At 49.9% G+C, this 27,153-nt stretch overlaps 1 protein-coding gene across 1 annotated transcript in view; it reads left to right on the top strand.

Moving 5' to 3' along the window:
• The first annotated feature begins 712 nt into the window (after window positions 1-712).
• The window catches only part of pola2 (polymerase (DNA directed), alpha 2), a 39,858-nt gene continuing 13,417 nt past the window's right edge, over window positions 713-27,153 (top strand). Inside the window, exons 1-14 of the mRNA XM_080183695.1 lie at window positions 713-902; window positions 3,687-3,811; window positions 5,964-6,055; window positions 7,763-7,820; window positions 8,407-8,516; window positions 10,119-10,312; window positions 11,619-11,707; window positions 14,279-14,434; window positions 15,142-15,204; window positions 15,853-15,913; window positions 16,827-16,951; window positions 19,749-19,787; window positions 21,456-21,529; window positions 25,095-25,203. Coding sequence (XP_080039821.1) covers window positions 821-902; window positions 3,687-3,811; window positions 5,964-6,055; window positions 7,763-7,820; window positions 8,407-8,516; window positions 10,119-10,312; window positions 11,619-11,707; window positions 14,279-14,434; window positions 15,142-15,204; window positions 15,853-15,913; window positions 16,827-16,951; window positions 19,749-19,787; window positions 21,456-21,529; window positions 25,095-25,203 — 1,377 coding nt within the window. The 5' untranslated portion in view covers window positions 713-820. The remainder of the gene's footprint in view (window positions 903-3,686; window positions 3,812-5,963; window positions 6,056-7,762; window positions 7,821-8,406; window positions 8,517-10,118; window positions 10,313-11,618; window positions 11,708-14,278; window positions 14,435-15,141; window positions 15,205-15,852; window positions 15,914-16,826; window positions 16,952-19,748; window positions 19,788-21,455; window positions 21,530-25,094; window positions 25,204-27,153) is intronic.

Genomic DNA, 27,153 nt, shown 5'->3' with positions numbered 1-27,153 from the left:
ATGCACCATAGAAAGCATCCTTTCTGGTTGTATCACAGCTTGGTATGAGCTCCTGTTCTGCCCAAGACTGCAAGGAACTACAAAAGGTCGTGAATTAGCCCAATCCATCACACAAACCAGCCACCCATCCATTGACTCTATGTTCTAAAATTCTAGGAGGAGGCCATTCGGCGCCTCAGATTGACTGAATTAGATCATTGCTCATCAGGTAATGAAGGAAGTTTTGTTGTGTTGATTGTCAGGTTTGGAATCAAAGCTCTTCATTCATCTTTGGGGAAGAATTGATCATGTCGGGACTCTTCCCAGTCGCGGGAGGAGCTGTGCGCCGGACCAAACCCGATTGGCTAGACGACCGAGGAGGGTGAATCTCGATTGGAGGACCGAGCAGGGTGAGGCAACTGATTGGGCGGAGGTCATGGGAGCCGCAGCGTGTGATTGGTTGGAGGGGAAGGCTGATTGGCTAGCGGAGCAAACGGACAGTGGACGGTGATTGGCTCAATGAAAGCGGGATTCTGGAGGACTGGCAGCGCGGTGGATGGTGGGGTATCGGAGGACCAACGACGTCGTGCATGTCGGGATGTTGGAGGACATGCAGCGCCTTGAATGCCGGGGTGGTGGAGGGCTAGTAGCCGTAGCAGTGCAGTGGATGCCGGGATATTGGAGGGCCGGTGTCGCGGTGGATCCTGGGGTATTGGAGGAGCGGTAGGGGGGAGGGAGGTTGTTCGCGCGGGAGACTCAGATTGCCCTCCGTGTCGGTGACAGAGTGAGCGGGGAGGTTGTGGTCTGGGCCGGTGGATCAGATCCCTGAGAGGAACCGGAGATGCGGGTCAATGTGGAGAACATCCTTTCCGAGCTGGAAACTTTCGACGTACGAGTCGAGGATGAGGGAGTCCCGGAGAAACGTGAGCGGCGGCGGGTCATTAACTTAACTAGTAACTTATTAACCAGACTCACTAACCCGGGACAGCACAGCTCTCCCTCGGCGCCGACCCTCCGACAGTGCGGCGCTCCCTCGGCGCCGACCCTCCGACAGTGCGGCGCTCCCTCGGCGCCGACCCTCCGACAGTGCGGCGCTCCCTCGGCGCCGACCCTCCGACAGTGCGGCGCTCCCTCGGCGCCGACCCTCCGACAGTGCGGCGCTCCCTCGGCGCCGGCCCTCCGACAGTGCGGCGCTCCCTCGGCGCCGGCCCTCCGACAGTGCGGCGCTCCCTCGGCGCCGACCCTCCGACAGTGCGGCGCTCCCTCGGCGCCGACCCTCCGACAGTGCGGCGCTCCCTCGGCGCCGACCCTCCGACAGTGCGGCGCTCCCTCGGCGCCGACCCTCCGATGGAATTCCTCGCTGTCTCAGTTGCTGCCCCTTTATTCTGTGCCTTCTGGTCCTAGGCTCTCCCATCAGGGAAACATCCCCCAGTGTTTACCCTGTCAAACCTCTTTAGAATGGGGAGCACAGTGGGTTAGTGCTGCTACCTCACAGCACCAGGGACCCGGGTTCGATTCCCGGCTTGGGTCACTGTGCAGAGTCTGCACGTTATCCCCGTGTCTGTATGGGTTTCCTCTGGGTGCTCCGATTCCTCCCACAGTCCGAAAGACGATGCTGGTTAGGTAAAGTTAAAGTTTATTAGTGTCACACGTCCGTTACTTAATACTGCAATGAAGTTACTGTGAAAATCCCCCAGTCACCACACTCTGGTGCTTGTTCGGGTACACCGAGGAAGAATTTAGCGTGGCCGATTCATCCTAACCAGCACCTCTTTCCTGTGGGAGGAAACCCACACAGACTCAGGGAGAACGTGCAGACTCCACACAGACAGTGAGCCAAGCTGGGAATCGAACCCAGGTCCCTGGTGCTGTGAGGCAGCAGTGTTAACTTTTCTTTCCACCTATTTTTGTCTTGTCTGCAAATTTGGGCACAGTACATTCGCTTCCATCCTCCAAGTCATTAAAATATATTGTAAACTGTTGTGGTCCCAGCACTGATCCCTATGGAACCCCACTGGTTACAGGTCACCAACCTTATTCCCACTTGCTATTTCCTGCCCATTAGCCAATTTCTTATCCGTGCCAGTACACTACTTCCAACGTGATTTAACCTTTAGTGTGGTACCTTGTCAAACACCTTCTGGAAGTCCAAATACAACACATCTACTGGTTCTCCTCTAATCACTCTGATTGAGACTTCCTCAAAAACTCGAATGAATTCGTCAAACATGATTTCTTTTTCACGAAGCCATGCTAACTCTGCTTGAGTAGAATCGTAGAATCCCCACAGTACAGAAGAAGCCCTTCAGCCCATCAAGTCTGCACTGACATATCAGAAACACCTGAACTCCCACCTAATCCCACTTGCCAGCACTTGGTCCATAACCCTGAATGTTTTGATGTGCCAAGTGCTCATCCAGGTACTTTGTGAAGGATGTGAGGTATCCCGCCTCCACCACCCTCCCAGGCAGCGCATTCCAGACCCTCACCACCCTCTGGGTAGAAAGGTTTTTCCTGAAATTCCCCCCTAAACTTCCCACCCCCTCACTTTTAAGTTGTGCCCCCTTGTGATTGACCCTTCAACTAAGGGATCAGCTGCCCCCTATCTGCCCTGTCCATGCCCCTCAATCTTGAACACCTTGATCAGGTTGCCCCTCTTCTTTACTCCAGAGAAAACAACCCAAATCTGTCCAACCTCTCTTTGTAACTACAATGCTCCATCCCAGGCAGCAACCTGGTGAATCTCCTCTGCACCCCCTCCAGTACAATCACATCCTTCCTGATAGATTCTGATTTTCCAAATGTACCACTATTACTCCTTTAATAATTGATTCGAATGATAGATGTTAGGCTAAACAGCTTATAGTTACTGGATTTTTGTCCCTCTTTTTGAATACGGGCAGTTTTCCCAACCTCCCGTACTTCAAAGTAAGTTTGTTTTATTAGTCACAAGTAAGGCTTACATTAACATTGCAATGAAGTTACTGTGAAAATTCCCTAGTTGCCACACTCTGGCGCCTGTTCAGGTCACACTGAGGGAGAATTTAGCATGGCCAACGCACCCTAACCAGCAGGTCTTTCGGACTGTGGGAGGAAACCAGAGCACCTGGAGGAAACCCATGCAGATACGGGGAGAATGTGCAGACTCTGCACAGGCAGTGACCCGAACTGGGGATTGAACCCAGGACCCTGGCGCTGTGAGGCAGCAGTGCTAACCCTTGTGCCACCCTACTACAAAGATGTGCGGGTTAGGTGGATTGGCCATGCTAGATTGTGTCAGGGGGACTAGAGGATAAATGCATGGGGGTTAGGGCCTGAGGTAGGATTGTGGTCGTGCAGACTCGATGGACAGAATGGCGTCAAAGAAAAATCCCAGGCACCCACTACCCTCTGTGCTTTTAAAAAAAACTTGCCTCCTTTTGCCCTGTCGGATTTGATGATTCTGCAGAATCCCAGGATTTTTGGAATATTAACACTCACTATTTCAGCAGGATCCTTTGGGATGCCTGTATTGTTGAATAGCTGTGTTTGTGGGGTTTTGAGTGTGGTTGCTGAGCACTCTGGCGTGTGGGTGTGTTGTTGTTTGTGTGTGGTGTGGTGTAGTGTGTTTGTGTGCGGCGTGGCATAGTGTGTTATGTTGTTTGTGTGCGGCGTGGCGTGTTTTGGGATCAGAGGGACTTAAACAGCCTGTTGTCTCTCCTCTGTAGTGTTGGAGTACTGCATCACGTATCGTTTGAAGGAGGAACACATTGTGAATGAATGGTTTGCGTTCAGCTCAACACGAAATGGCGTTGCCCTCAACACGGACAATGTGGAAATCTTTGAACATGAGGTAACGCATTCAGAAAGTCTCGCGCGCTCCGACTGCTATGAGCACCAGTTTACAGAAAGCTCATAACAGCACAGGAGAGAGGGCAAAACAGATCTACCAGAACTGCAAAAGTTTCTTCTCCAGAAAGGGACATGGGGCGGCATGGTGACACAGTGGTTAGCACCGCTGCCTCACAGCTCCAGGGACCTGGGTTTGATTCCTGGCTTGGGTCACTGTCAATGTGGAGTTTGCACATTCTGCTCGAGTCTGTGTGGATTTCCTCCAGGTGCTCAGATTTCCTTGCACACTCCAAAGATGTGCAGGTTAGGTGGATTGGCCGTGCTAAATTGCCCCTTCGTGTCCAAAGATGTGCAGGTGAAGTGGATTGGCCATGCTAAATTGCCCCTTTGTGTCCTGAGGTGTGTGGAGAGATTAGCGGGCAAATGTGCGGGGTGATGGGGATAGAGTCGGGTAGAATTGTTGTTGCTGCAGACTTGATGGGCTGAATGGCCTCCTTCTGCACTGTAGGGATTCTATGATTTCGAAAAGAGAAGTGGGGAGAGGGAGGGAAGGATCCCGGTCAAGGGGATTGAGATGAGAGGGGGAAAGTCTAAAGGAGATGAACGGGGGTAAGTTTTTCACACAGAGCGTGGTGGGTGCCTGGAATGTGCTGCCAGAGGAGGTGGTGGAAGCAGGTACATTAGCAACATTCAAGGCTTACCTTGATAGACATGTGAACAGGAGGCGAGCAGAGGGATAGAAACCGAGTATCGGCGCAGGTTTGGTGGGCCGAAGGGCCTGTTCCCAGTGCTCTTTGTTGTTCATAAATTCAAGGGCGGAGTTCAGGAGAAATGTTTTTACCCAGAGAGTGGGCAGAATGAACAGCCTGAAAGGGTGGTGGAAGCAGATCCAATAGTCATGCTGCAAAGGGAATCTGTTAATCATTGGAAAGGAGAAATTTGCAGGACTCTGGGGGGGGGGGGCTGGGGCTATTGGGATAGATGCTTCAGTGAACTGGCTTGATGGGCCGAGTGGCCTATGTTGTGTGGCTCTACACAGTTTCCGTCTCTCATGCCGTCAGTGAGAGCTTCGGGGAGAATCACTGTCGTGTTGGGACTGGCAGAGTGTAGCATGGACTGCATGTTGTGTGGTTTCATGTCCTGTTTACGGGCGCGTCGGACACATTAGCCTCTGCAGCCTGGTGGGGTGGCCTTGAGCGCACTGACCACTAGGTAGCAGGGGTGGGTGTCAGGGAAGGGTCACGCTCCATAACCTGCGAACAACCTGGTGAGGTTAAGTATGGTTTGCTTACCTGGGCACCTTCCATGGGCATGCAGGTCCACAGCACAGGTGGAAAAGGTGGTGAAGAAGGCATGTGGCATGCTTGTCTTCATCGACCAGGGCACCGAGTATAAAAGTTGGCAAATTATGTTACAGTTGTATAAAACGTTGGTTAGGCCACACTTGGGATACTGTGTCCAATTCTGGTCACCACACTCCCGGAAGAATGTGGAGGCTTTGGAGAGAGTGCAGAAAAGGTTTACCAGGATGTTGCCTGGTAGGGAGAGTATTAGTTATGAGGAGAGATTGAATAAACTGGGATTGTTCTACCTGGAAAGACAGAGGCTGAGGGGCGACTATAGAAGTTTATAAAATTATGGGAGGTATAGATAGGGTGAACAGTTGGAAGCTTTTTCCAGAGTGGAAATGACAATTACAAGGGAGCACAAGTTCAAGATAATCGGGGGGAAAGGTTCAGTGGAGATGTGTGGGGGGAAGGTTTTTACACAGAGGGTGGTGAGGGCCTGGAATGCATTGCTAAGTGAGGTGGTTGAGGCAGTTACGTTAGTCGCATTTAAGTCTTATCTTGATAGACATATGAACAGATGGGGAATAGAGGGATATAAGCGGTTGGTCTAGATAGGTAAATGTGATCGGCACAGGCTTGGAGGGCCAAAGGGCCTGTTCCTGGGCTGCACTGTTCTTGTTCTTTGTTATAATTGTTATCAAATTGATATACAAAGGGAGGTAGCGCAGAGGGGTCACAGATCTCCAACTCCAGAATGAAGAGTAGTGAATCAAAGTAGAATTTCATCCATTAAGACAGCCAGCTGAACATTGTCCTCATCCCTGGCTCCACCTGACCCAAGAAATGTGTTTTGTTTTTTGGCAGATCCTTAGCAAAAGAGCCAATAAGACTCGCCCGGCAACAGTCAGACAGAACAACCGGGCACCCATGCAGGACCTGAACACACTTGAAGAGCTGTATCCTTTGGAACAAGTTTGACACGCATGCAGTGTTCTCGGGAGACAGTTTCGGGAGAGGTCAGTTATTGTATTAATCTCTGAAAACGCCCGTCTTAACTTCAGTGCTGGGGAAGTTCTTGAAGCTGCAATTTGGTGCATAGTCACATGGATAATGAAGGAAATCCGGCAAGGATCAAACCCATCTCCCAGAAACACCCGCCATGCGTGCGGTCGAAGATGTAATTCCAGGTTTGGGTTCATCAGCCGCACAAGGACCCACAGAACCGATGACCAGTGACATGGGGTGGCACGTGGCAGAGTGGTTAGCACTACTGCTTCACAGTGCCAGGGATCCAGGTTCGATTCCCGGCTCAGGTCACTGTCTATGCGGAGTCTGCATGTTCTCCCCATGTCTGTGTGGGTTTCCTCTGGGTGCTCCAGTTTCCTCCCACAGTCCGAAAGACATGCTGGTTAGGGTGGATTGGCCATGCTAAATTCTCCCTCAGTGTACCTGAACAGGTGCCGGAGTGTGGGCGACCAGGGGATTTTCACAGTAACTTCATTACAGTGTTAATGTAAACCTTACTTGTGACAATAATGACCAGCACTACTTTGGACGTTGAGGGACGTTTGTCTCCACAGGCATTTAAGTCCACCTTGTTGACCAGCAAGGGGCATGCATGCGGCAGGTTGTAGTGGGCTGCTCTTGGACGTTGCTTCGGGAGTTGCCTATTGCTTCATGTCGTTAGTGTGCTTAAACTGGACCATCTCGAGGGCAACATGACAGCTCAGAGACTATCTCTGTTGCTGTGCAGACACATGGATTTGGGCCTGTGTCTGTGGGAGTTTGCATGTTCTCCCCGTGGTTGCGTGGGTTTCCTCCGGGTACTCCGGTTTCCTCCCACATCCCAAAGATGTGCTTTTAGGCTGATTGATTGGGTAACAAATTGTCCCTATATTGGACCTCCCTGATCCTCGCACATTAGGCGTAGACTAAAATCATGAATAGGTCACTGAGACAGTGGGACGGCGGCGCGGGCTCGTTGGGCCGAAGGGCCTGTTTCCCGTGCTGTGTTGTTCTTTGTTTTTTTATTGCTGAATAAGGAGATGGATATGATGGGCTGCATAGTCTACTGTGCAGTAAAAACAAATTCTTCCATCTCCTCCGGTTGCCTTAAAGAGCAGTGCAGCTTGGAATTTATTAACTGTGGTGTTATCAAATGCTGTGATAGTATCTTTACACATCTCAGACTGCTTGGTTATTCTGTGTGTGCGCGCTGCTGCTGAGGGAGTAATGCTGCTCTGGACGCAACTATCTTGCTCCCTCTGGAATATTGACGCCCCTTTGACTCTGCAGCACTCCCGCAGTCCTGAAGCCTTGGGCTGACTCTGAGCTCAAATCCTGGAGAAAGGCGTGAAGCTCCGAGGCGAGACCAGATAAGCTGGTGGCGGAGATTTCAATCAGGGTCATGAGTTTGATTCGAGGACAGTTACTGAAATGCATTGAAGGTGTGGGCAGGTGTAAGAAAACGCAGAGCAAGACAACACAGTGTTGGTATTGACTAACGCGCGTGGTGTTGGTACTGACTAACGCGCGTGGTGTTGGTACACCTGTTATTCTAACATGTGTGCTGTCGATTTGATGTAAAGAATTGCTTGGAATGGGATTGAATCACCAATAACTGAGTTACTGTGTGGCCAGTGCATTCCCTTAACTCCAGGCAGTATCCAAGCAGAGACAGAGGAAGAGAACCTACTGGATTCCTACACCACGCCAGCTAAGGTACCTGACACAACGGACCCGGATCCCCTGGAAGGTCCAAATGCAACTTCCTGCCTCTCTCCTCCCTGAGCTGTGGGTTTACTGACATTTCTCCACTGTGAAGCCCCAGCTCTGTTCCTGTGCTTTACCATCGCTGCCATATAGCTCGCAGTCAGGGGAGGGGTTGCTCTATTTTGGGGGTGGTTTGGGGGCAGCTGCAGGCTGTATTTTTTTTGGTGGAGGGCGTTGGCTGTATTTCTTTTGGAGGCAGGTGCAGGCTGTTGTTTTTGGGGGATGCTGGCTGTATTTTCTGGGGAGCGGGGCAGACTGGCTGTATTTTTTGGGAGGGTCTGGTGATACTTTTGGGGGTCGGGCCTGGGCTGTGTTTTGGAGGTTGGGGTCGGGCCTGGGCTGTGTTTTGGAGGTTGGGGTCGGGCCTGGGCTGTGTTTTGGAGGTTGGGGTCGGGCCTGGGCTGTGTTTTGGAGGTTGGGGTCGGGCCTGGGCTGTGTTTTGGAGGTTGGGGTCGGGCCTGGGCTGTGGGTGTATTTTGGGGGTGTTTGCTTCCAGTTCACACTTCGAATTGAAGGATTTATTTTTGCTCCATAGGCGGGGTCACAGAAGCGAGTGCTGACCACCCCGGAACAGCCACAGTCAAAGAAATTGTCGGTCTCCCGCAGCCCACGTCTCCTCTTCTCTCCAGCTTCTTTCTCTCCAAGGTAACAGCCAGAAGGAGATCCAGGACAGACACAGCAGCATGTGCAGGGATATCGGTCCAACAGGCTATTAAACCTACTGACTGTCTCTGTGCTAACAGTTACACTCCCCTATACCCACTGACCGTCTCTCTGTGCTAACCGTTACACTCCCCTATACCTACTGACTGTCTCTCTGTGCTAACCGTTACACTCCCCTATACCCACTGACTGTCTCTCTGTGCTAACTGTTATACTTCCGCCCTATACCCACTGACTGTCCTTGTACCTGTGCTTTTCTACCTCTTGTCAGTTTGTTCTACTGTTTATAAGAGCTGCACTTTTCCAATCTTGGAAATGTTCATTTAAGTTTCCCATTCTGACATACTGAGTCACCTGCTGTGACAGCTGGAATACAGCATGGGAAAGCATGAGGTTTTGCACTTTGTCAGAAGGATAGAGGCTTGGACTATTTTCTAAATGGGGAAGAATTTAGAATTTGGAAACGCAAGGGGACTTGGGAGTGCTTGTTCAAAATTCCCTGAAGGTTAACGTGCAAGTTCAGTCGGCAGTTAGGAAGGCAAATGCAATGTAGGCATTCATGTCAAGAAGGCTAGAATACAAGAGCAGGGATGTACTTCTGAGGCTGTGTAAGGCTCTGGTCAAACGCTTTTTGGAGTATTGTGAACAGTTTTGGGCCCCAAATCTAAGGAAGGCCTTGGAAAGGGTCCAGAGGAGGTTCACAAGAATGATCCCTGGAATGAAGAGCTTGTCGTATGAGGAACGGTTGAGGACTCTGGGTCTGTACTCGTTGGAGTTTAGAAGGATGAGGAGGGGGGGGGATCTTATTGAAACTTACAGGATACTGCGAGGCCTGGATAGAGTGGATGTGGAGAGGATGTTTCCACTAGTAGGAAAAACTAGAACCAGAGGGCACAGCCTCAGGCTAAAGGGACGATCCTTTAAAACAGAGATGAGGAGGAATTTTTTCAGTCAGAGAGTGGGGAATCTGTGGAACTCTTTGCCGCAGAAGGCTGTGGAGGCCGGGTCATTGAGTGTCTTTAAGACAGAGATAGATAGGTTCTTGATTAATAAGGGGATCAGGGATTATGGGGAAAAGGCAGGAGAATGGGGATGAGAAAAATATCAGCCACGATTGAATGGCGGAGCAGACTTGATGGGCCGAGTGGCCTCATTCTGCTCCTATGTCTCATGGTATTTCCACTTTTCTAGGTTTTTTTTTAAGAATCTTTCTGCTGTGTATCTTAACCGTGTCAATGTAATATGAAGGCTGTAAATTCTCAGGTAGGAAAGAAGACCCAAATTTTCTTTTTTTTACCACTACCACCACCACCCCGCCCCCCGCCCCACCCCAGAGACCTTTTCATTTCTCTACATGAGCCCAGTGAGAGTGATTCCGCCCGACCTTGCTCCTCTGCCTGCCCTCGCTTCCCCTGCCCTGCTTGGGCAGTGTTTTTGGTCGCCTGTCCCCAATCTCACCATACGTGGCTCGGGGTCTGATTCTGTCTGCTTTCCGCTCCTGGGAAGTTAATGCTGTTCTATTAACACCCTCGTGGCAGTTGGTGGTTTGGTGAGTTATTTCTTTTTTCCTCTTTCTCTCCTCAGTGCTACCCCCTCTCAGAAGTACAGTTCCAGAGGTAACCGCGGTGAGGTTGTTGCCTCCTTTGGCATGGCACAAGGAGCCAGCTGGCATGGCATGGGGGGCAGGAGTGCCAAGGTTCAACTGCTGCTGGCTCCCGAGGACTCCATCACCAAACGCTTCAAGTACATGTTCCAGAAGCTCCGTGATGTCCGCGATGGTAAATACCCTTTGGCTGCTGCTTTCCTATCCTCCTGAAGCAACTCTAATGCGGCTGGGGAACTGTGGGATCAGCCCCATTTAGAGAGCACCCCCTTCGGAACCCCTTTCTCTGCTCCCCTCTGCAACTGGGGCAGCAGGTCACCATAGGGAAATCAGCAGGATGGGGGGTACACACGCACACACACACCCCCCCCCCATTCAGGGCCAGGTTCTGAGGCTGTCACCTGAGGAGGAAGACACTGCGCAGAACCATCCTGGAGCTGGAAGGGTTAAATCCCGAGGACAGGCCACAGAGACGAGGCTTGTGTTCCCTTGAGTGTGGAAGATCGAGGGGGTTTAACACAGTTAAAGGATTCAATTGGGTCGATAGAGGAAAATCGGGGAGGCAGCGGAATCGTGGCATTGTCACTGGATTAGTAAAATCCAGAGACCCAGGGTAATTCTCTGGGGGCCCGGGTTTGAATCCCACCACGGCAACTGGTGAGATTTGAATTCGATAAAAACCTGGAATTAAATCTAATGGTGACCATGAAACAATTGTCGGAAAAACCTACCTGGTTCACTAATGTCCTTTAGGGAAGGAAATCTGCTGTCCTTACCCAGTCTGGCCTATGTGTATTAAGTAAGTGTTGCTACAACTTCATAGAAATAGAATCCCTACAGTGCAGGAAGAGGCCATTCGGCCCATCGAGCCTGCGCGGACCACAATCCCACCCGTGCCCTACTCCCATATCCCTACATATTTAACCACTAATACCTTTTACCTACACACCTCAGGACACTAAGGGGCAACTTTAGCATGGCCAATCAACCTAACCTGCACATCTTTGGACTGTGGGAGGAAACCGGAGCACCCGGAGGAAACCCACGCAGATATGGGGAGAATGTGCAAACTCCATACAGACAGTGACCCAAGCCCGGAATCGAACCCAGGTGTCTGGAGCTGTGACACAGCAGTGCTAACCGCTGTGCTACCATGCCGCCATGTGACTGCAGACACATGGCACAATTGAGATTGAGAGAGTTTTTTAAGATAATGAGTATGAAAAGTCATGAGAATGAAGCCCGGGCCCCTCCTGCCCCTGTTGGCTACACTGTGCTTCGAGTGTGGTTCAGGCTCAGGTGTGGCGCTGTCCCTAGGTGTACAGCCGATGGACATTTATCCTGTTCACTCAGGGGGTGAGGTATGAGAGAGAGAGAAAGACTGGATTGTCAGAGATGCCATGCCTCACCCTCTGGGGGTGGGCTGGGAAAGTAGATCATAAATGAATAGTTGTGACCCCCTGTTGATTCACCTTTTTCAGATCTAAACGCCAGGATTGAGGAGCTGGGTCAGGTGCTGAAGGATCATTACAGAATCGAGGATTTCCGCTCAGTGGCAATGCCAGCTCAGGTGAGGTTCTCCTAACAGCCTGGACCTCACTGTAAACGTCCCATTGTCACCCTAAATAAAATGAACTCCTTCACTAACTCCCAGTGTTACAATTGGAAATGTTGTTTAGTGCAGCGGTGCTTCTCCTGAGTTTATTGCATGTTGATATCCCAACAGGCACTGAGTCCCATTCACCCATTGCCACATTGTGTTTACTGAATAAACTCTTTCCCAGTACAGCAAAGCTCGAGTTTCAAATGTGTATCCTCTTGTTCAAATCCCACCTTGGCCTCCACCCAGCCCCTATGACCCCTACACCCCCTCCCTATCTCTAACCTCCTCCAGCCCCTTCATCCCCTCCCTATCTTTGTAACCTCCTCCAGCCCCTTCATCCCCTCCCTATCTCTGTAACCTCCTCTAGTCCCCTACACCCCCTCCCTATCTCTGTAACCTCCTCCAGACCCTACACCCTCTACCTATCTTTATAACCTCCAGTTTTTTTAAGTTCAGGTTTATTAGTATCGGCTTATGTTAACACTGCAATGAAGTTGCTGTGAAAGTCCCCTAGTTGCCACACTCCGGCGCCTGTTCAGGTACCACTGAGGGAGAAATTAGCACGGCCAATGCACCCTAACCAGCATGTCTTTTGGACTACAGGAGGAAACCCACGGGGAGAATGTGCAGACTCCACATAGACAGTGACCCAAGTGTGGAATCGAACCCGAGTCCCTGGCGCTGAGAGGCAGCGGTGCTAACCAGTGTGCCACCGTGCTGCCCAGATAGAGGGGAAGCTGTAGATGTTGTGTATTTAGATTTCCAAAAGGCACTTGACGAGGTGCCGCATGAGAGACTGGCGCATGAAGTAAAAGCCCATGGAATTGAGGGGAGTGTGTTCGCATGGATTGAAAACTGTCTGTCAGATAGAAAACAGGGAGTTGGAATAAAAGGGCCCCTTCCCGAGAGGAAAGATGTGACTAGTGGAGTACACACAAGAAAGGATCAGTTCGCTATGTACATTAATGATCTGGAGGAAGGAACAGAATGAAAGGATTCCATAACTGCCAATGATATGAAGATAGGTGAAAGGGCAGGTTGTGATGAGGATACTGTGATTCTACAGTGGGATAGAGATTGATTGGGTCGCTGGGCAAAAACCTGGCAAATGGAGATTAATGTGGGGAAGTGTGAGGTCACACACTTTGGTGAAAGAGTCAAAAGGCAGATTATTATCTAAATGGAGAGAGACTGCAGGTGAGTGAAGTGCAGAGGGATCTGGGTGACGCAGAGCATGAGTCACAAAAATCTAGCAGGCAGGTCCAACGAGTATCTACAATGGCGAACAGCATTTTGAACTTTATTGCAAAGGGGTTGAAGTTTAAAAATAGGGAGGTGTTGGTGAGGCCACATCTGGAACACTGTGTACGGTTTTAGTCCCCTTACCTAAAAAAGGATATAGTAACACTGGAGGCAGTCCAAAGGAGATTCTCCAGGCTAATTCCTGGGATGACAGGGTTATCCTAGCAAGAGAAACTAAATAGTCTGGGTCTGTATTCCTGGGAATTCAGAAGATTGAGGGGTGACCTTATTCAAACATATACAATGCTGAGGGTGCTTGACAGGGTAGGTGGTGAGATGGTGGGAACATTGCTACATCGAACAAGGGAACATCGCTACAAGATATACATAGAACAGTACAGCACAGTACAGGCCCTTCAGCCCTCGATGTTGTGCCGAGCTTCGTCCGAAACCAAGATCAAGCTACCCCACTCCCTATCATTCTGGTGTGCTCCACGTGCCTATCCAATAACCGTTTGAAAGTTCCTAAAGTGTCCGACCCCACTATCACAGCAGGCAGTCCATTCCACACCCCAACCACTCTGAGTGAAGAATCTACCTTGGACATCCGTCCTATATCTCCCACCATGAACCTTATAGTTGTGTCCCCTAGTAACAGCTACATCCACCCGAGGAAATAGAGTGGACGTGCAGAGACTATCTATCCCCCTTGTCATCTTATAAACCTCTAATAAATTGCCTCTCATCCTCCTCCGCTCTCATGAGAAAAGCCCCAGTTCCCTCAACCTTTCCTCATAAGACCTACCCTCCAAACCAGGCAGCTTCCTGATAAATCTCCTCTGCACTCTCTCTGATGCTTCCACATCCTCCTTATAGTGAGGTGACCAGAACTGCACACAATATTCCAAGTGTGGTCTCACCAAGTAAAGGGCCACTCGTTTCAAACTAAGGTGTGTAGAAATTTCTTCCTGCAGGGGGTGGTGAATCTTTGGAATTCTCTGTCCCAAAGGGGTGCTGGAGGCTGGAACGTTCAAACTATTGAAAGTGGAGGTGGATAAATATTTGATAGTTGGAGGAATAGAGGGGGAAAGGCACAGAAAAGGAGCTGAGAGTGGGCATAGATCAGCCACGATAGTATTGAATGGCAGGGCAGCCTCGAAGGGCCGAATGGTGGCCTAACCTCCTTTTACTGAGAGATGAACTGGACGTATTGGAACTTACCAGAATGAAGCAGACTCTCATTCACTTCCTTTGCCTGTTACCCTGACTACAATCATTCCTTTCCATTTGCCGCAGGAGCCTGTAACCTACCTGGGGCAGATCGCATGCGACAGCAATGGAAAACTCAACGCAAAGTCGGTGATATTGCAGGGGGATCTGAAGTATTCCGGGGGGCTGCAAGTGCCGGTGGATCTGTCTGAGCTAAAGGAGTACTCGCTCTTCCCTGGGCAGGTGAGTGGAACATCGCTGGGGTAAACTCAGTCAGTGCGTGTTTGCCCTCAGTCCAGAGATGGGGCCCTATCGTACCCATCTAGATTCCAGAACGATTGTGCTGGAGGAGGTCTGGGTAAAGCGAAACCTATAAAAACCAGTACTTAGTGGCAAACCCAGATAACTTCCGACGTAAAGTGTACAAAATGCACTCTGAGAGTATGAACTCTTGGCAATTATAGCGTTCAAAATGCCATTCTTTTCACACAAATAAAGGGTGGCACAGTGGTTAGCGCACCCCCCCCCTTACAAATTAATCAGAACTTGCATGGTAGATGAATACTTCATGTGCCTGTTGTATAGTCTTCCTGCTGTTATTTTTATATTTGTCCATGGGCGTCGCTGACTAAGCCAGCATTTTAATTGCCCTCCCCAACTGCGCTTGAAAAGATGGTGGTAACCCATCACCTTGAACCCACTGCAGTCAGCATGGTGTAGGAACAGCCACAGTGCAGAAGCACAGAGATATAAACCTGTGTGTTAAAATAGCACACACGGCGTTTAACATTAACACAGTGATATCTGGGCTAAACTCAGTAATCCCGTGATGTTCCGATCTACATCCCAGAGATTTTCTTGTGGAGGAGAGGAGTTGTCTCCAGAGTTTGCCTGTGGTTAGTTCTGTGACCAGCACTGGAACTGATTGTGACGCCATTTACTTTCACCAGGTGGTGGCTGTGGAGGGGACCAACAGCAGTGGCCAGCGCGTGGTGGCTTCCCGCTTGTACGAGGTCAGTAGTTGAGCGGGGGGAATTCAGTCACATTTAGGCTGGCAACAGATTGGCCCTCGATTATTCCACCACAAAATGGTTACCCAACTTGATTGTGCTGCCACAGGAAAGGGGCAAACAAAGGGTGTGTGCTTCCCTGTGTCAGAATCTGTCGAACACCCGCCTCTCGTGCTTGTATATCTGTTTCTCTTAAGTATCCCCTGTAACTCTCTTGTTGCCCTGATCCTCTGGAGTGTGTTTTCTCCGCAGTCGACTTCTCTCATGTCCCCTGCTGTCTGTCCCCGTGTGTTTCTCATCCGCGTCCTGCACTGTGCAGTCTCCATGCCCTCTCTGGGGCATGGCTGTATTGCCCTCTGCTGCTTTTTATAGTTGTTCCTGTGGGTGTTGAATGATGGGCTGTCTGGGTGAGGGGTATACAGTCAGTGTTAGATTGGGAGTGATGGGGGTGTCTGGGTGAGGGGGGATACAGTCAGTGTGAGATTGGGAGTGTGGCATGGGGTTGTCTGTGTGAGTGAGGGGGATACAGTCAGCACCATCACTATGTGCTCAGTAATAAAACATGTTTGTCCACGATTTCTCACTCAGTGAGATCTCTGAGTTATTACATTTCTTGACGTTGAGTGAGTTTCCCCTGTGCCTGTTTTACAGGGTGTGCCACTGCCTTTCTACAAAGCTGAAAAACAGTCTGAGGAGGATGAGCCTTTTGAAGGTGAGTGAATAAAGTAACTGCAACCGCCAGCTAGGCAGAATTGAGTGCTCCGTTACCGTGTATTACAGGAGCGACAGCACTTGTAATAAAAGTACTTCAATTAGCGCTTTGGGGTGTCCTGTGTGGGTGTGAGGTGGTATATAAAGTAATATCTTTAATTTATCTTGTGTCTCTCACTTATAGAAATTGGACCTGCAAAATATTTACAAACACTGATACAGGCCATTTGGCCCATTCGCTCCAGACTGCTGCTTCTGCTCCACTTGACGCAACTCCCACCTTTTGACATCTCACCCGATAAACATTTTCTATTCATCTCTCCCTCATATTTATCTAGCTCCCCTGCCACTGCCACCGCCCCCCCCCCCCCCCCCCCCCCCAAAACATATCAATATTATTCACCTCGAGTACTGCCCATGGGAGCGAGTCCCACATTCTCCCCCCACTCCCCGAGTAAAGATGTTTCTGCTGAATTCCCATTGGATCTATCATTCACTATCTTATATTGACGGCCCCCGATTCTAGTCTCCCCCACAACAAGTGGCAACATCTTCTCCATTGACCTTCCCTGAAACCTCGTCTTCAGGTCACACCCTCTGCCCTCTCGTTTCGAGAGAATTGGAGTCCAGTCTGTTCAATATTTCCCGACAGTTAAAACGCCAGCAGTAGATTAGTGCTTCCTCGGTAACAGAAGGACATTGTACCTGATGTGACATAAATCCCCTCAGTATAGAATCCTGTACTCCGACTCTGTGACCTCTTCAGCGAACTTGGGCCTGGTGTGATGTGTTTCTTTTCTCAAACAGTGCAGAGTTTGACTGCTCCACCGGAATTCTCTCGTGGACCAGATGGTGGGAGGGGAGGGTGGGCTCTTGCCATGTGGAGTTTAATGAGCTATGAATGATGTACCTAGGTCTGGAGCAGCAGATGGTCCTTGTGGCCTGCGGACCTTACACCACCTCGGACAGCATCACCTATGACCCCATGATGGATCTGATCGAAGTTATCAACAGGGACCAGCCTGACATCTGTATATTGGTGCGTGCCGCCTTCCGCTCCGATGTAAACCTGTATCTTAATGTCATTTTACTTCCCAGAGTGCGCTTGCTTCTTATCGCTCTGTTTTGCAATTACTCCCTGTCATAATTTGCTGACGGCCCCCTGCCCTATTACCCTGTAACCTGGGAGATCTTTGGTAGGTTGTCTGTAGTCTGAATAGAATCTGCTAAGACTTGGGGAGGTCTCTGACCACTCGCTCAGTATGGGTAAACTGAGTTTACAGGTAAACCATTCCAGCACACCAGCTGAAATATAACAACACTACCAACACCCAGCAATAAAGCATAAAATACATGTAGCCCTGGACTTTGCAGTGTTTGAGTTACAATGAGTGGCACTTAACAAAGAACAGTACAGCACTGTAACAGGCCCTTCGGCCGTCCAAGCCTGCAATATCTAGACCAACCATTTATATCCCTCCATTCCCTGTTTGTTTAAAGGCCAATCAAAATGAGACTTAAATGTGACTAACGTAACTGCTTCAACACCTCACTTGGCGGTGCATTCCAGGCCCCCACCACCCTCTGTGTAAAAACCTTTCCCTGCACATCTCCACTAAACCTTTCTCCCCTCATCTTGAACTTGTACCCCCTTGTAATTGTCATTTCCGCCCTGGGAAAAAAGCTTCCAACTGTTCACCCTATCTGTACCTCTCATAATTTTATAAACTTCTATAAAGTCCGCCCTCAGCCTCTCTTCTTCCAGGGAGAACAATCCCAGTTTATTCAATCTCTCCTCATGGCTAATATCCTCCATACTAGGCAACATCCTGGTAAACCTTTTCTGTACTGTCTCCAAAGCCTCCATGTCCTTCTGGTAGTTATAAAAATGGCGTTTATAAATTTAGAACCTGTTTCTACTTTGCAGTATCGATTTGGCCTTGTGACGTGCAGCACAGTAGGTTAGCACTGCTGCCTCACAGCTCCAGGGACCCGGGTTCGATTCCTGGCTTGGGTCACTGTCTGTGTGGAGTCTGCACAGTTCTCCTGTGTCTGCGTGGGTTTTCTCCAGGTGAACATAGAACATAAAACATTACAGCGCAGTACATGCCCTTCGGCCCTCGATGTTGTGCCGACCAGTACCTCGCTAAATATTTTTAAGACGCGGGTTGATGGGTTTTTGATAAGAGAGGGGATTAAGGGTTATGGGGAGAGGGCGGGAATGTGGAACTGAGCCACGACAGATCAGCCATGATCTTATTGAATGGCGGGGCAGGCTCGAAGGGCTAGATGGCCTACTCCTGCTCCTATTTCTTATGTTCTTATGTTCAATCTAATGACCCTCTAACCTAAACTATTCCAATGTTATCCATATGCTTATCCACTGACCATTTGAATGCCCTTAAAGTTGGCGAGTCCACAACTGCTGCAGGCAGGGCATTCCACGACCTTACTACCCTCTGAGTGAAGAACCTACCTCTGACATCTGTCCTATAATTACCACCCCTTAATTTGAAGCTACGTCCCCTTGTGTTAGCCATCACCATCTGAGGTAAAAGGCTCTCACTATCCACCCTATCCAATCCTTTGATCATCTTGTATGCCTCAATCAGGTCACCTCGTAACCTTCTTCTCTCCAATGAAAATAACCTCAAGTCCCTCAGTCTTTCCTCATAAGACCTTCCCACCATACCTGGCAACATCCTGGTAAACCTCCTCTGCACCCTTTCCAATGCCTCCACATCTTTCTTATAATGTGGTGACCAGAGTATGCAATACTCCAAGTGCGGCCGCACCAGAGTTTTGTACAGTTGTAAAATCACCTCACGGCTCCGAAATTCAATCCCTCTACCAATAAAAGCTAATACACCGTACGCCGCCTTAACAACCGTATCAACCTGGTGCTCCGGTTTTCTCCCACACTCCAAAGATGTGCGGATTAGGTGGATTGGTCATGCTAAATTGCATCTTAGTGTCAGGGGCACTAGCTAGGGTAAATGTGTGGTTACAGGTATAGGGCCTGTTTGGAGGTGTGGTCAGTGCAGACTCGATGGGCTGAATGGCCTCTCCTTCGCTGTAGGGATTCTATGATCGTGTCCACGAACAAATTTACCATTTATGTTGACATTCTGCCCTGCTCATCTTCCCCCCTCGACGCTTGGCTACTGTTCCGACCCATTTTTATTTGCTGGATCTGTGTTTCCAAACTTTTTGTTAAAATGTATGTTTTATTAAATTATTGCTATATTACTACATTTTATAATTGATCTGAATACACAATTCTGGGCTGTTTTGGTGAAATTTGGGTATCTGATCTTGGTTCAAGAACCAATTCCCCATTTATAACATTGTTCTTCTGGGGAAATCGGTTCTGACTTTGGTTCAAGAAAACTGCGTCCGCAGTCAAAAACTCAATCATGTTGTAAGTCCAAGGACTGCTGGACTAAACTCTGCATTCCACCAACCTTTCAGTTGGATCCTGCCCTGTATGTCCCCGTCTCTCTCTCTCTCTCTCTCTCTCTCTCTCGCTGATTCTCTTGCATGCTTGGTTAGGTCAATTGGCCATGCTAAAATTGCCCCCTAGTGTCAGAGGGATTAGCAGGGTAAATACATGGTGTAACAGGGATAAGGGTTGGGTGGGATTGTTGTCGGTGCAGGCTCAATGGGCCAAATGGCCTCCTCTAGCATTGCAGGGATTCTATGATTCTAGAATGAAGCTCACTTGCTCTCTCTCTCGTCCTCTCTCTCTCTCTCTCCTCTTAGCCCGTCCTCGCTCCTGCTTGTCGCTTTGTGTGGGAATCGTGTTCACTTTCAATATTCCTTTTTTCTCCCTTTAGTTGGGACCATTTGTGGACAGCAAACATGAACAGATTGAGGTAAGATCTTTCAGGTGTTGTTTTATTTATAAACCTTGATTGATTTCAGGTAATTGGGGAAAGAGCCAGAGGGGGGAATGAGAATTTTTTTGGCGAATTATTGTGATCTGGAAGGCACTGCCTGAAAGGGCAGTGGAAGCAGATTCAACAGGAACTTTCAAAAGGGGGAAATACTGGAAAAGAAGAAAGTTGCAGAGGTATGAGGGAAAGAGCAGGAGGAGGGGTTAGACTAACCTTTCAAAGAGCTCGCACAGGGACAGTGAGCTGAATGGCTTCACTCTATGAATCAATTTCTTAGTGAATTGTTACTGTGAGGACTGGGATTTGAACCTGGTGTCCATGGAAGGGGAACGGAGACACAGCTTGGGCTACTCTTGTTTAATTCCAGTGATCAGCCTGGAGCCGGTGGTTCAGACACTGAGCTTACCCTGCCGTTCTGCCTGTGTCAGTAGCTCTTTCTCCGCAAACCCCCCCGGAATCCCCTCTCTCGCATTCCAAGGGGATATCTGGATGTGATTTTATGACTGTGTCTTCAGCTCAATTCTTGCAGCCCTCTCTGTGAAGAAGATTCACCCCAGATTCACTTTCATTTGGCTTTCGAATTGTCCACTTCTGCACCCCTGCCACTGGAATGTTAACCTTGCCTCAGTAGGTAGCCTTGTCTCTCGTCTCTGAACCAGGGGTTCATGAGATGGGTGACACGATGCCTCACGGACCCAGGGATCCGGGTTCATTTCTGGCCTCAGGTCACGACCTGTGTGAAGTCTGCACATTCTCCCTGCGTGGGTTTCCTCCGGATGCTCCGGTTTCCACCCACACTCCAAAGATGTGCACATTAGATTGATTGGTCGTACTAAATTGCCCCTTAGTGTGCAATGATGTGTAGGTTAGGTGGATTGGCCATGCTAAATTGCCCCCTAGTGTCCAAAATGTGTAGGTTAGGTGGATTGGCCATGCTAAATTTCCACTTAGTGTCCAAATATGCACGACCAATCCACCTAACCCATACTAAATTGCTCCTTAGTGTCGAAAGATGTGCAGGTTAAGTGGATTGGCCATGCTAAATTGTCCCTTACTGTCAGGGGGATTAGAGGGTAGATGGGTGGGGTTATGGGAAAATTGCCAGGGTTGGATTATGGTTGGTGCAGTCTCGATGGGCCAAATGGCCTCCTGCGCTGTAGGGATTCTATGATTCTCGTGTGAGGTGGAAGCGCTGTATCCAAGTCAGTGTTTCCAGTCCACGACGGACAGAGTGCTGCTGTGTCAAAGGTGCCATCCTGGTGTTCCTCACCATGCCAGGATTTCACCAACAGAGCCATGGTTGACCCTTACAGTCACTGCACCCTGTATGAAGCAGCAGGGAACACACCGCTGTGTAAAGTACAGGTGGCTGGAGTACAGATTACCCTCCACACCCCTGTGAGTAAATCAAGATGAGATGTGAGGTGGATTGGCCGTGCTAAATGGCCCCTTTAGTGTCAGGGGGACTAGCAGGGTGAATGCATAGAGTTAGGAGGATAGGGCCTGGGTGGGATTGTGGTCGGTGCAGGCTCGATGGGCTGAATGGCCTTCTGCACTGTAGGGATTCTCTGATTCTGAGCACCCAGCTTGCCTGGGTATTTGGTGAACTGTCCCACTTCTCATTGTTCTCAATGTTTCTCTCTCCAGAATTGCCAGCTGACAGTCACCTACCAAGAGGTTTTTAAACAATGCATGAGGGGGATCATCGAAGGGACGAGGGGGTATGTATCTGTGCTGACCTCTATATAATCGTCACGTTTCAAAGCAGGGACTGGGGTAGGTGGGGCTGCGATAGGAGGCAGAGGGCTGGGAGGCAGCTTTGCTTCTGACTGTCCTAACCTTCAGCAGAAGTCATTGGCAATCTCCAAACCAAATGAGGAATCCTTGTGCGTTTCCCTAATGAGGGAGAACAGCTCTCACTCTCTCCCTCTCCTCCGGGCTCCTTCTGCCTCCTTCCCGTCTGTAGGGATGCACCCAATTTCCCTCCGCTATCAAGCAAGCTGGCGCGATGTTGAGAATCAGAACACTTTGCCAAAGCAGTGCAGCTTCTGCAGGGCCTCCTTCGCTGATTGGGCTTTGCGTCGCTACCTGGAATAGGAAGAATTGCGAACCTGTCGTGATGGTGCAGCTTCCAGTCAGTAACCCAGGCTGGGTGTTGGGTCACCCCCGGGAGCTGGTATGCTGCCTGGTTCAGGGGGGGTTTGGATTCCCCTGGCAGGAATCGACTGAGTTATCAGTCTCAGCAGCCCTGTGCTAGAGGGTCCCTCTCACAGGCTGTGAGGGGTCAGGGTTCCCTGGCCGTGTTAGTTGTTTGTCATCAGTAGGAACAGGGTTGAATTTTTGAGTTGGTGTGTGTATATTCAACTGAGAAACAGCAATGACATGATGACCAGTTGAGGGTGCTGTGAGCCCTGTCTCTCTCTCTCGTTCTATCTCCTTTCCATCGATCATTCTTTCGAGTTCTGATCCTCTCTGTACCGGATTTCCTTGTAACTAAAATATCCTGCGCTCTCAATGCTGGCCCCACACCACTCCACCCCGCTTGTTAATCCTGTGGCATGGCTGGGGGGGTCTTCACAAACCCATGTCCCACCACTGTGTTTTGCTGTTACACCATAAGTTTAAGTTTGTTTGTTTATTTATTAGTGTCACAAGTAGGCTTACCTCAACACTATTCACTTGTCTTGAAATGTGGATTGAAGCAGTTTGAAGTTTATTTATTAGTGTCACAAGTAGGCTTACATTAACACTGCAATGAAGTTACTGTGAAAATCCCCCTAGCTGTCACACTCCTGTTTGGGTACACTGAGGGAGAATTTAGCACGGTCAATGCACCCTAACCAGCACGTCTTTCGGACTGTGGGAGGAAACCGGAGCAGTCGGAGGAAACCCACGCAGAAGGGGGGAGAATGTGCAGACTCCGCGCAGACAGTGACCCAAGCCATGAAGTGGGCTTTAATCATTTTCCCTGTTAGCTTTTCCATTGCAAGGACCCAACCTCAAACTTTGACTACCCTTCTCTCCCTCTGTCTGCCTCTTTGTCTCTGATTCTTTATTCTGCCAGAGTTCGCAGTGGGCACGGTGGCATAGTGGGTTAGTACTTCTGCCTCACAGCGCCAGCAACCCAGGTTCAATTCCCGGCTTTGGTCACTGTCTATGTGGAGTCTGCACGTTCTCCCCGTGTCTGCATGCGTTTCCTCTGGGTGCTCCAGTTTCCTCCCACAGTCTGAAAGACGTGCTGGTTAGGGTGCATTGGCCGTGCTAAATTCTCCCTCAGTGTACCCGAACAGGAGTGTGGGGGACTGGGGGATTTTCACAGTAACGTAATTGCAGTGTTAATGTAAGCCTTACTTGTGACTAATAAATTAACTTAGCAATCTTGTCGGTGATTCAGTGGGGCTTTTGATTGCCTTCTCCTGCTCTGTCACACACGCAACCGTATGCAGTTATTTCCTGTCCCACACCCAGTACGATGCAGAACCAAAGCACAGCAACACTTAGGTTAAGTGAGTGGGCAGCAAGATATCAGAGGGAGTGCTATGTGGGAAAGTGTGAGGATAATTACTGTGTTACAAAACCCTGCTGATTTTCAGTGTGAGAGTGCTCCAACCTGTAACACTGGTTCTGTGTCTTGTTCTCTCGGGGTCATGAATGAGAAACGTTTGCGGAAACAGAACAAAAACCTTCTCTTCCTTTAAACGACAACAAAAGCATTTATTAAAAGAGAAAAAAGGCTAATAAAACACGACAAAGAAACAACCTAATGCTACAAAATATTAACATTAAGCCCCTTTGCCCCTCACCGACTATAAACCTAAAACATCTGTTTTCTCTGTAACCCTGAACTCCACAAAGGCCCATCCGTTTCCAAAACAGCACTGATAAATCTATTGGTCTTATCTAACCAGCACAGTAGTTAGCACTGCTGCCTCATAGCGTCAGGTACCTGGGTTCAATTCTGGGCTTTGTTCACTGTCTGTGCGGAGTCTTCCCTGTGTCTGCGTAGGTTTCATCCGGGTGCTCTGGTTTCCTCTGGAGTGTATATGAACACTCTGTATATAATGGGGGAAATCATTGAATCCCTACAGTGCAGAAGGAGGTCATTCAGCCCATCAAGTCTGCACTGACCATAATCCCATTCAGACCCTACTCCTGCAACCCCTTATATTTACTCTAGCTAATCCCCCTGACACTAAGGGACAATTTAGCACGGCCAATTCACCTAACCTGCACATCTTTGGGCTATGGGAGGAAACTGGAGCACCCAGAGGAAACCTACTCAGACGTGGGGAGAACGTGCAAACTCCACACAGACAGTGACCGAAGCCGGGAATCGAATTCAGGTCCCTGGCACTGTGAAGTAGTAGCGCTAACTACTGTGCTGTCTTGTGAATGGTGGTAAATAAGTCACTCTTAACCTCTTAGGGGGAGGCAGTAGCGTATTGGCATTATCACTGGGCTGGAGATGCAAAATCCCAGGGTAACGCTCTGGGGCCCCAGGTTTGAATCCCATCACGGCAGATAGTGAAACTTGAATTCAATAAAAACCTAGAATTAAGAATCTAGTGATGACCATGAAACCACTGTCGATTATTGTAAAAACCTATCTGGTTCTTTCAGGGAAGGAAATCTGTTGTCCTTACCCGGTCTGGCCTACATGTGACTCCAGACCCACAGCAATGTGGTTGACTCTGGGCGGCACAGTGGTTAGCACTGTCGCCCCACAGCGCCAGGGTTCAATTCCCAGCTTGGGTCATTGTCTGCGCAGAGTCTGCACGTTCTCCCCCGTGTCTGCGTGGGTTTCCTCCGGGTGCTCCGGTTTCCTCCCACACTCCAAAGATGTATGGTTAGGTTAATTGGCCGTGCTGAATTGCCCCCTATTGTCCCGGCTTGCGCAGGTTAGAGAGTAAATGTGTGAGGTGATGGGGTCTGGGTGGGATTGTGTCAGTGCAGACTCAATGGGCTGAATAGTCTCCTTCTGCCCTGTAGTGATTCCATCCTATGATTCTCTCCACCTTTACCTGGTCATCAACTTCTGGCTGAATAGACTTGTTTCAAGCATCTGAGAATGACTTGCGATGTTAAACACCGCTTTAAAACTTGTCTCTTCAGCGGGTGCTGTGAAAACCTCTTCTATTTCAAAGCTTTGTATTCTTGCTGTCGATGTCTGGAGAATTTTGTGTCACCTCGTACGCTGCTGGTGAGACTGCTGCATGTGGAGCCTGAAATTGGGCAAATGTACCTGGGTGGACGTGCCCGTCTCTAACCGTCAGCTTCCCTCCGCAGCTCGGGGTCGCGTCTCGTTTTTGTGCCATCACTGAGGGACGTCCATCACGACTTTGTGTATCCTCAGGCGCCCTTCCACTGCTTTGAGCCATGGAAAGAAGACAAGGAGGTATTTTAACCTTTCGTTCAGCCTTTCGACGAAGGTGTGCTTACCTGCTTCACCTGCCGGGGCATCGAGTAGAAGTGTTGGAAAATTATGTTATAATTATATAAAACGTTGGTTGGGCCATGTTTGGGATACTGTGTCCAATTCTGATCACCACACTACCAGGAGGATATGGAGGCTTTGGAGGGATTGCAGAAAAGGTTTACCAGGATGAGGATTAGCTATGAGGAGAGATTGAATAAACTGGGATCGTTTTCCCTGGAAAGACGGAGGTTGAGGGGTGGACTTTATAGAAGTTTATAAAATTATGAGAGGTATAGATATGGTGAACAGTTAGAAGCTTTTTCCCAGGGCGGAAGTGACAATTACAAGTGGGGTGGGGTGGGGGGGCTTGTACTTTGCAGTTGTTCCTGCCAAAGCTGTTTTGAGGCAGCAAGTCACAGGATTGTGATGGACGTTGAACAGCCTTTACAGACTCGAGCACTGTTGTTCAGAGAAGTGAGTCTGAAATCAGCTAACAGCTGGGAGATTCTTTATCAGCCGCATAAAGTTCAGTGATCTGGGGCTGCGTTTCTCTGTGGCCCTCTCTGTCTCGAGCCCACCCAAATTGCCCCCGAGTGTCCAAAGATGTGCAGATTAGGTGGATTGGCCGTGCTAAATTGGCCCTTAGTGTCCAAAGATGTGCAGGTTAGGTGGATTAACAAGAATAAACACTTGGGGTTCTGGGGATAGGCCAGCCTGGGCAAGATGCTCTGTCGGGGGCAGACTCGACGGGCCGAATGGCCTCATCTGCTCGATAGGGATTCTGTGGAAAGATCTAGCAGGATTTGCGCTCTCGGCCTGGCCGTATCCTCGGTGCAGTTTTATTCTTAAGGTACATGCACGAAATGTGTTGTGAGAGTTAGTGTCTGTTCCACACCCTGCTGTCCCTGTGACTAATACACTGACAACCCTCCCCTGTCCTCCACTCACACACACCATAAACCCCTCCTTCCCAGTGCTGGCAGTGAGATTATTCCCTGTATTTCACAGAGCATTATTCTGCTGCAAAGGCAGATGTGTTTTATTACGTTAACTGTTCTGTAGAAACCCCACCCCCCGGTCCGACGGCTGAACCATAATTACAATAAATAATCAGCATCTATAACATTCTGTTGCACTTAATTTCCTGATGTTCTCACCTCACAGGGGATTTACAATCCACTTAGCTAGATTTCCTCAGGGAGTGCTTGAGCAGAAGCTTTAAAGAGGCATCCTAGATTACTGAAATACACTGCAGCCTTGTTTCCATTCCACAGCCAAGTCCTACCAGCAGCTTTGTGACAATGACTGTCCACTTGATTCACTGAGATGTGTTGAGGCAGAGATATTGACCAAAGGACATTGTGGACACTTGCTGCCTGCTAGTCTTCAAACAGTGCTGGAAAAACCTATTGCTTTCCCCTACAAGGAGAGAGAGGGCACCAATTTAAAGTCTCACCTGAAAGACATCACCTCCTAATCGTTCGGCACTGACCCTCCCCCAGTGCGGCGGCGCTCCCTCGGCACTGACCCTCCCCCAGTGCGGCGGCGCTCCCTCGGCACTGACCCTCCCCCAGTGCGGCGGCGCTCCCTCGGCACTGACCCTCCCCCAGTGCGGCGGCGCTCCCTCGGCACTGACCCTCCCCCAGTGCGGCGGCGCTCCCTCGGCACTGACCCTCCCCCAGTGCGGCGGCGCTCCCTCGGCACTGACCCTCCCCCAGTGCGGCGGCGCTCCCTCGGCACTGACCCTCCCCCAGTGCGGCGGCGCTCCCTCGGCACTGACCCTCCCCCAGTGCGGCGGCGCTCCCTCGGCACTGACCCTCCCCCAGTGCGGCGGCGCTCCCTCGGCACTGACCCTCCCCCAGTGCGGCGGCGCTCCCTCGGCACTGACCCTCCCCCAGTGCAGCGGCGCTCCCTCGGCACTGACCCTCC

Source organism: Carcharhinus amblyrhynchos, unplaced genomic scaffold (genome assembly GCF_965287045.1).
Source record: "Carcharhinus amblyrhynchos unplaced genomic scaffold, sCarAmb.v2.hapA scaffold_381, whole genome shotgun sequence".
Lineage (NCBI taxonomy): Eukaryota > Metazoa > Chordata > Chondrichthyes > Carcharhiniformes > Carcharhinidae > Carcharhinus > Carcharhinus amblyrhynchos.
The sequence above is the reverse complement of the archived record's forward strand: the minus strand, read 5'-3'. Positions and strand labels throughout refer to the sequence as shown.